The sequence below is a fragment of the Setaria italica genome, chromosome V (assembly GCF_000263155.2).
Source record: "Setaria italica strain Yugu1 chromosome V, Setaria_italica_v2.0, whole genome shotgun sequence".
In the NCBI taxonomy this organism is placed as follows: Eukaryota; Viridiplantae; Streptophyta; class Magnoliopsida; order Poales; family Poaceae; genus Setaria; species Setaria italica.
In genome coordinates this window covers 22,733,414-22,742,665 of record NC_028454.1, presented here as the reverse complement: position 1 = coordinate 22,742,665, position 9,252 = coordinate 22,733,414, and the positions used below count along the sequence as shown (strand labels likewise).

The window sequence follows — 9,252 nt, the reverse complement described above, 5'->3', positions numbered from 1 at the left end:
TCCTTCCTTCTCCTCCTCCTCCTCGAGCGCCCTCTGCATAGCCTTAAGGGACTGCATACGGGATGTGAAATCAGCGCCTAGTGGAGGAGGGTTGGAGACATACAAGTTCAACTCCTCCTACAAGCAATAGTAGACTAGTCAGCACAATTACAGATATCAATACCAGTACTCGAGGGCTGCAAGCCACGGGTACTTACAGGATTTGGCGGATTCGCAGCATAGTGCTCTCGCAAGATAGCCGGGATACCAATGACGCACTTGAAGAATTGCTTCAGGCATGCCATCACCGCATCAGGGGATAGCTCCCCGACATCATCCTCGATGGGTCGTTGGGACCCAAGTAGTCGTACCCCGCAGTGCAACATAGCTCCAAGGGTTGGATGCGCCTCCTCATGAAGCTGAAGGCTACACCAATGCCAGTTAAGCCATTACTCTTGAGGCGGGTGATCTTCTTAATCAAGTCTGGCAACTGAAAGACATCGAAACTACTTGGCTCATCTAGCTAGTGGTTGTTCCATACTGGACGGTGGCCGGTGACCTTGGGAAGATGCAGCTCGTGATTCGCAATAAAGAACCACCATTGCTTCCAACTAGAATGGGAGTCTATCAACTCGTACTCAATGTACTAGCTCTTGTACTACTCCCAAAGCTAGATCCCCGCCCCTCCGACTACTAGCGTGTGATCCATCTGGGGGTGGAGCTTCACTCTAAAGAATTTCCTAAAGAGCTGGAAATGAGGCTGAATCCCTAGGAAGATGCACGAAGATGGCAATGTGCAAGATTGAGTTGGGGTTGAGGTGGACTAGTTCCATATAGTAGTACCTCAGCAATCCCTTGAAGAACTCGGACGACGGCAGCACCAGCCCGCACTTGATGAAGTGCGTGAAGATCACTGTCTCATCCGAGTAGTCCTCGAAGGGCCATGGATTTCCGGCTGCTTCCCTCCAATCTACGAATTCCTTCTCCTGGAGCAGATTAGCACGCACCAGTACCTAGATCTCTGCCTCTTTCAAGGTGGATGGCTTCCAGGCCATGGCTTCATTTGGCGGTGCCGCCTGGTCGGTCTTCCTATACCTGGGCACTGACAGTGACATCTCCTTCTCCTTCTTGGTAGACTTGCGCTTCTTCGACTCCACTGTCTTGCTCAATGATGCCTTCTTGGGTGCCATTGCTCCGATGGTCTTCTGGCGCATCAGCTGGGTGGCTACATAGTGGGGGGTGGCGGCGCTAGGGCAACAATGCTTAGGTAGTGCAAGCGGCGGCGCTAGGGCAATAGTGGAGAAGATGAATGGCTCGGGCGCACTAGCTCAGGTAAACAGAAGGGATAAGATTCCTCCGTCATTTATAACCACAGCATAGGTAACTGAGCGACAAATATTATGGGGAATATTCCATGTTTTAAGCCATCAGTTATCGCCGGAACGGTTACCAAGTTTTTTGGAAGAGATAAGTTTTCTGAAGGCGAATGGGTTGACCCTTATACCCAAACTAGTCGTGTAATGGCTCGGATGCTATGTGCCATGTGCCCGTTGGACGAAAGTTTTTTCTCCAGGTTTTAAGTGCCAAAGATGTGAAATTACGAGATTGACCCTCACCCTGATTCTTCGATTCAATCTAAGGCACTAGTATTATAGGTCAGTTGTTGTACAAGAGCACTAGCTGGATTCGACCAGAGAGTCCTACTCTAACTGCTATGAGTAGTTTCCTAATCCTCGACCAGTCCTCGTCCTCCACGTAGACCACGCCGTCTTGCAACGTAATCTCCATGTCTAACATGTCTTGGTATACAGCTTGTATGTATGACTACCCAAACCTCCCGGTAGGCTCATAGTTTTATGTCCGACAGTGCTCGCCCCCGCCATCTCCATAGCCCAACCAGATATCCTCCGGCAGCCCGCGGCCAGCGATGCTCACGCCGCCTTGCGGCCCCGCCGACTCGAACCGCCACCACCGCCTGCTAACATGCCACCTTGGAGCTCCTCTAGGTTCGCCGGTGCACCCTCCAAACCCCAGACCTAAAGGCTCGCCGGAGCTAGAAAAGATCACCAATATTTGGTTGTGGGAGAAGCAATAAATGCACGGGTATGATTTAGCTTTCCCAAGTAATAAGGGGTGTTTGGGAGGAGGGGACTAAATTTTAGTCCCCGTCACATCGAATGTTTGGACACTAATTAGGAGTATTAAACCTAGACTAATTATAAAAATAATTACACAACCCCAAGGCTAAATCGCGAGACGAATCTATTAAGCCTAATTAGTCCATAATTTGACAATGTGGTGCTACAATAACCATTCGCTAATGATAGATTAATTAGGCTCAATAGATTCATCTCGTGATTTAGCCTAGAGTTCTGATATTAGTTTTGTAATTAGCTCATATTTAATCTTTCTAATTAGCATCCGAACATTCGATGTGTCAGGATTAAAGTTTAGCCCCTGTCTTCCAAACAGCGGGGAAACATTTCTAGCTCCTTTCTGAGCCGACACCACCAACAAAAAGCTGACACCTCCCCGTTCCCACGTGCGTCTGCGCAACCCTCCCTCCAGGACCCACCGGCAGCAGCAGCAAGTGCAGGAACCTTGTTCTGATTTGACAAGCCCCTCCCATCATATCTAGGGGGCAGCGTACAACGCAACGCTAGTACTTCACATCGCGCCGCCGCCGCACTTCGATCGCCATGGCCGAGCGTCGCCAGCTGGCTCTGTCTCTGGCCGCCAAAACCAAGGCCTCGCCGGCAGGGACGGCGACGGTGGCGTCGTCGGTGCCCCCGGAGCAGCTGCCGGCGACGGTGGAGAACGAGCGCGCGCGCCGCCGCCACATGTCCAGGCTTTACGCCGAGCTGGGCGCGCTGCTCCCGGACCTGCCCCCTCGGGTCCGTCCATGTCCGCGTGCTCCTTTCTTGCCGATTCCTCCGTTTATTTTCTTTTTGTTCCCACCCCTTTCCCCTTCGTTCGTTCTTGGCCATGGTCTCACTAGGCGTCACGCCGCGTGGCCGGCGACGGCGTGCAGGCGCCCAAGACGAGGATCCTGGAGGAGGCGATCGCGTACGTGGGGGCGCTGCGGGGCACGGTGGCGGAGCTCGAGGCGCGCGGCCCGTTCGCGGGGGCAGGGCGGCTGACCGCGGCCGACGGAGGCGGCGCCGGCGGGGGCGAGGTGCTCGCGGCCGGGAAGGCGTCGTGCTTCGCCGCCCGGATGCCTGCGGCGCGGCGACCGGGCGCGCTGACGCGCGTGCTGGAGGTGTTCCGCAGGCACGGGGTGCCCGTCCTGGCGGCCACGGTGACCATCAACGACGGGGAGGCCGCGGTCACGGTCACCACGGCGGCAGTGGCGCCGAGCGTTGTGGAGGGGATCAAGGCAGATATCAGCATTAGCATTGCGTGATCAGTTAATTTTTCCTCTTTTCTCTTAGTATATCACGGATGGATGCGTATGCATCATCTATCTCGATCTGTTCAGAAAAAATTTGGGAAAGAACGCCTCATCGACTACAATTTTGCGAGTTCCTATAGGAACACAGACATGCAAAAGAACCGTTTCAACACATGTGCTTGAGATATTTTCTTTTTCTTTTTTTTTTTGCGAAGAGTGCTTGAGATATATTCTTGTCTTATTAATTCCTATATTGCTCGATATAGGTTCTCTTGAATTTCATTTGTTTTACTGAACGTAGCTCTGTTTCATGTGGAGGTTACCTAGCTATCCTGTTGTTACCGCGGTTGGTAGCTTTTCTATCCTATCCTTCGCAATTACCTATTTACCTCGAGTGCACCCTGTGGAGGTCCGACATTGGTCGTTGTATTTGCAACTTGCTCTTTGATCTCCTCACTAACTTTTAGTTCCTTCTTTGGTGCCATTGGATCTTTGTCATCCCATCGGTCGCTTATCGCTGGACCATTGCAGTTGTGAACTCTCGAGCTTTGACTTGGTCCTTCGCTCATCCTTTGCTTCTTTCCTTCCTCTGTGACCTCGCCCAAGGCATCGTCCTTGGGTCGTTCACTCGCTCGTTGTTTCCCCACTCATCCAGGTTGCCTCTTAGTTTGGAACCGGGGGTGGGGACGGTGCAACAAGCTAGGATAGCAAGGGGGAAATGTACCTATGTCATCCATTGGATATATTTAGAAGATTGATTAGCATCAAAATGATTCACTGTTTGTAATTAACTCTAAACCATAAGATTGTGAAATGCATCTGAAATCATTTTAAGAGGAATAATTCACCTTTTTGGACGCCCGTGGACATAATGAATGAATAACCTAATCTTGATATATCATATTAATTATTTGAAAAATTATAGTGGGAGCAACACAAGCTGACCCCAATCACAAAGGCACACATCTGAATTGGCAAAGAAAAACACACGCGTGTGCTGAGGCAAAGATGCATGAACAATGAGTTGTACAGCAAAAAATGGGTGACTGCCCTCTCCGGGACCCCACCTGGTGGTGATAGCCGGACTCTGGCGTCCCCCCGACGGTGATCACCTGATCCCTTCGTCCTCCTTCCTGGCTAGTTTGCCCCTCGCCCTATCTCTCTGTTTTCAGCCATGGATTGCTCTGGTTTGGTCTTTAGCCATGGGCAGGTTTTCTCTAAGAAGGTATGATCTTCTCTTGGTGCCTTGATCTTCTCCGGATGATGCTTTGAGGGCCTGGCATCTTTTCCTCGTTCCAAGATCAAGTTGATTGAGGAGAACATGGGTCTCATTTTGCAATCCGTTCTTGGTGGATCTGCTTCTGATTTTGCCATGGTGGAAGTTGAGGATTGGATCTTTAAGATCACTGTCTCTTCGAAAGAGGTTGGCCTTCTGGTTTATCGATTGGGCTTTTTCTATTGTCAAGCCTTCAAGGTGGTTTTCAATCTTTGGAATGAGAGAGGTTTATCCTTTGCAAGGGAAGTGATTTCAAAGGCTCAGGGACTACATTTCCCATGGACGCAAGGGGAATTAAAAGGATCAAAATCTAGTTTTCGTTCACAAGCTGTGGAATCATCATCTTTGCCTTTAACTAGTGCAAATCTTGTTCCCTTTCATCAATTTGGTGCTTACGGTAATCAAAGGCGTTCAGTTTTTCAATGTCTATCTTCAGGACTCCCTTCTTCAAATATGAACAATATGAAGAACACGACGCGTTCAGAGCCCTCTGGTTCAAATTCTCATTTGAATTCTGCTCGTAACTCAGACATCAATTTGGCTATTAATATTGGCCTTAATAATGGCAGGAATTCAGGGCCTGCAGCTTGCCCCGCTTGTGTAGCTCCTGATGAGGTTCCGAATTTCAAACCAGCCGGTGCACATATGGGCCGGCGCTCTTGCTCGTGTTGCCCCTCTTCTAGGCACTTTAGGCCCTATTGCCACTTTCCTGTGCGTTGTGACCTTTGCTTCCGTTTGGGCCATATTGCAGCCCATGCAGGTTCCCACCTCGGTTTCCGGGACTGTCCCAGAACAGGTGCTTCTCCTTTGTTATTTGCTCTTCACTGTGGAGTTGTCTACTAGTTGAGGCTTGGTTTACCACGCCTTCATCACTTCCAGCTGGGGCTGAGCAAGGTGGGACCAAAGTGTTCACCAATCTTTTAGAAATGGGTAAATAGCTACTTGCTATTGAAATTGTAGAGCCACTGGTCATCATTGTTTGGAAGGACCCATCTCACTCCCCTATCATCGGCGGTGACTCCTCGCCTTCCTCGGCTGCTCTGGTGGAGAAGACTCCCTCACATTGCCCCTCGCCTTGCCATTCTTCAGTCTGGACTACAAAGAGGCCATCTACTTCTGCAGTGCCTGACGAGCAACCCAACCTTTCCACCACACTCCACCCTAAAAAAACCCCATTTGCTTTAGTCCCACCACCCCAAGAACAGTGCTGCTGGGCATCCGCCATGGCCTACAAGTTCGTGGACCCTGAGCCTTTCATACTGTGGGGATGTCATCATCTTCTAGTGGGGCACAGGAAGTCAATGACTCGAGTTGTTCTTGGAGGACCCAGTAGAAGCAACTGTGATGTTGCAATTGCGATCATTGAGCCTATGCTCAAGGAGCAGGTATCATTCCCATCCATCAAAGAGCTCCTAGATGATTTTTTAAGGAATCATCGTAGGGTGGGATTTCACTCCATTCAGCCTTGTCCTTATGGACAAGCATATGTTAGGTTAAATTTTTTCCATGATAGGGATTTCCTGATTGTTGATAGCCCACATGAATATGGTAATTATAGGATATCTTTTGTGGAACATAACAACTGCTGGAATCATAAAACGACAACTCTGAATTGTGAGGTGTGGCTTATGCTTCTTGGTTACAATATAGATTTCTGGAGTCGCTCTGAAATTGAGAAAATTGTTGCTAAATTTGGCAAATTGATCGTTTGGGGGAGGATCCAAATAATTTAGCTCGTATTGTGGTTAAGGTCAGAGTTGTTGACCTCTCTGAAGTGCCCTAGTTTAGAGTGTGTTCAGAAGGTGAGGACTTTGAAGGGGATTCTTGGACTGCTCAATGTGAAATCCTGAAATATAGGATACTTGGTGGAGGGGCAGGTGATGAAGATCAGCCGCCTGAGGTAGTGGAGTCTAATCTGTTTGATTTCTTTAGTTATGGGCAACCAACCAACAATGTAAACCTACCTGGGAACTTTAACAATGCAAATCATGATGATCAACTTCAGAATGGCAATGAGGGGAATGGTAATGTAGCTCAATGGGGACTATGGCCGGCTGGACCAAATGGGCAAGAAGAGGAGGCTTTCATTGGACCTGTGCCAGCACCTCCTATGTCTATTGGGCCTGTCCTAGGCAATCAGGAAGAAGGTGATATCCCTGCTCCTAATCCTGCCCCTATCGAGAGGGGCAATGTTAATGTGTTTGATCTAAACATGGCACCAGAGGAAGATTTGGGTGGAATTGAAGATGTCCAGGAAGTTGATCTTTTGGGAGTTCATAACCCTGAAGAAATTCCTCATGAGGATGGCCCCCTGCTGCCTAATGATGTCAATATGCAGGTTGGTTGTGTGGAGCTCTTAGAACCCAACTCACATCCAATTTTTGCTTCTAGAGCAGAAATGCAATGGGGTTCATCTTACCCAGCTAATCCAACCATGGTCAGGCATTGGGCTAACTATTTTGTACTAGGACAATATCCTTAGCAAGTTGGCATCCCTTTGTTTTGGTCTAATTTTTTCACAGCGCAGCTCCTAAATCCCCTCAACTTTCAGTGGGCCAAAGTGTTCCTGTCTTCTTCGGCCTTGTACTTCTTAGCTTCTTGGTATGGGTCAATGCAGTTTACCTTGCCACCAAACTACCCTTTTGTGAAGGCCCCACTTTGCTCCAAATATGCTAATGAACTAGAAATGTTAGACCCTAAAGGGAAGTCAATTGTTATGGAAGGAGTTCCTTTGGACCAAATTGCTACAGCCTCAGATGCACCTTTGCCTGTGCCAGTTTCTTCAGAACATGCATCCCTCCTATCTACTAAAAAAGTGACATCTCCTCTTACAGATAAGGCCCCTCCTTCTCCAGGGACACCTGATTTTGCCATCCTCTAGAAGATAAATTCCACCCGTGGGCCCTGGTCTAAGTCCCTCTTGCAGTAGGCAGGCAAAATTGGGAAGCTTCAATAGGATAATATTATTTCAGATGATGATCTAAGAAGAAGTAAGAGAATGCAGAATCAAAAAAAGGACTTCAAAACCTCCCCTTATCAGGATGCCACATGTGTTGGTTACACTATAAAACCTCCAACTATCTCTCCTGCATAAAAAAAATTTGGGAGCTTCATTTTGCAAGATTGATGCCAGTAAGCTCTCTGTGGAGGCTCTAACAAAGAAGAAGCAAGCAGCTGCCCTTGGTAGAAAGAAGCTTCCTCAGAAAAAGCTGACCAAGGATGATGATGAAGCTGTTGCTAGCAAGATTATCAAGAAGAAGCCCAAGAAGCAATAAGGTCTAGATGGTTGGATGTCTTCTAATTTCGTTTCCTAGGATGGTGTTATGGTAGAGGATAACTGCTTCCTATATGATGTCTTCTTTTGTCTTCATGAATCCTAATCATAATCTAAGAACTTGAAAAGTAATGTGTTGGAATGTTTGTGGTGTTAATTCCGACACAAAGTGAAATTCCATCAGGATTAAAACCATTGAAAGCCAATGTGACATTCTCTGTCTTCAAGAAACGAAGCGTGAGCACTTAGATTCAAGTTACATTAAAAATTTCTGCCCTCTCTCTTTTGATACTATGGAATTTCTTCCTCCGTTGGCGCTTCTGTGGGCATTCTAGTTATTTGGAAATCAGCACTTTTGAGGGACATCTAGCATTCAAAAATGATTTCTCGATTTTAGTTGAATTGGTATCTAAGCTAAATAGCAATGAACTTGTCATAACTATTGTTTATGGGCCATGTACATTTGAAGGAAAACGACATTTTACTAGGTGGTTAAAACATATTCAAATGCCAGATGATATAGATGTTGGTGATGTGCCCAAGAGGCAATCATACCAATTCGGACTAAAGGCCATGGGATAATTGATCCATGAGAGATTACGGTAATTAATGGGTCTTCAGCCTGGAAGCCCATTAGTGTGCTCTATAAATATGAGGGGTGGGGCTAGGGGCGCACTATCCCACCACGCCGCAACCCTAGCCGCCGCTTCCTCCCGGCTTGAGCCCGAGACCCCTACCGCGCGTGTGGTGCTAGCACGCCGGTGCACGATGTTCCTTCCCCGTACGTGTGGACTCCACGGAGGCGCTGTTGCTGTTGCTATTGTGCTGATCGGCTACGGCGATGTGAGGTGGCTGTTGAGCCGAGGATGAGGAGGAGACGATCTGATCGACTACTTCCTCTACACCGACGCGCATCTACATTGGACCGGTTGCTCCAACTCTTCTTCCGTTGCATTGCGTGTCTAGTGGTAATGATCCATGGCTCCTCTACTCACAAGTTTCCTAGGTGAAGCGGTAGATATAATTGTTATTGCTAGAGTAGCCTACCCGCGTTTCCATATAGTGGCATTAGAGCCATCTTGCATAGTTTTTAGTCTGGATGTTGCACATATAGATGATATGTGATGGTAGTAGATGTGATATATTACGGTTAGGTTCATGTGATGGATCTTATGTTGCACGGTTTGATTAGATCATTTGGTCATAAGGGGATGGAACGGGTTCGAGTAGATTGCATCATGTGATCAAAAATATTAGTTCGTGCTCCTTCTCTGTTGTGTGCGTGACTTGTGCGCACCAGCTGGAATCACCATCGTGGCTAGTCGTCTGCAT

At 48.1% G+C, this 9,252-nt stretch overlaps 1 protein-coding gene across 1 annotated transcript; it reads left to right on the top strand.

The window, feature by feature from the left end:
* Positions 1-2,628: 2,628 nt before the first annotated feature.
* On the top strand, positions 2,629-3,574 carry LOC111257451. Its single transcript, XM_022827230.1, has 2 exons — positions 2,629-2,873; positions 3,011-3,574. Exons 1-2 carry the CDS (start codon positions 2,679-2,681, stop codon positions 3,380-3,382), a joined length of 567 nt encoding a protein of 188 aa, XP_022682965.1. The 5' UTR covers positions 2,629-2,678; the 3' UTR covers positions 3,383-3,574.
* Positions 3,575-9,252: the final 5,678 nt, after the last annotated feature.

What these genes read in the sequence shown, in the direction of transcription:
- LOC111257451 (XM_022827230.1), top strand. Translation starts at nt 2,679, where the DNA reads ATGGCCGAGCGTCGCCAGCTGGCTCTGTCTCTGGCCGCCAAAACCAAG. An exon ending in TCCCGGACCTGCCCCCTCGG is followed by an intron (nt 2,874 to 3,010) that starts GTCCGTCCATGT and finishes GACGGCGTGCAG; the next exon opens with GCGCCCAAGACGAGGATCCT.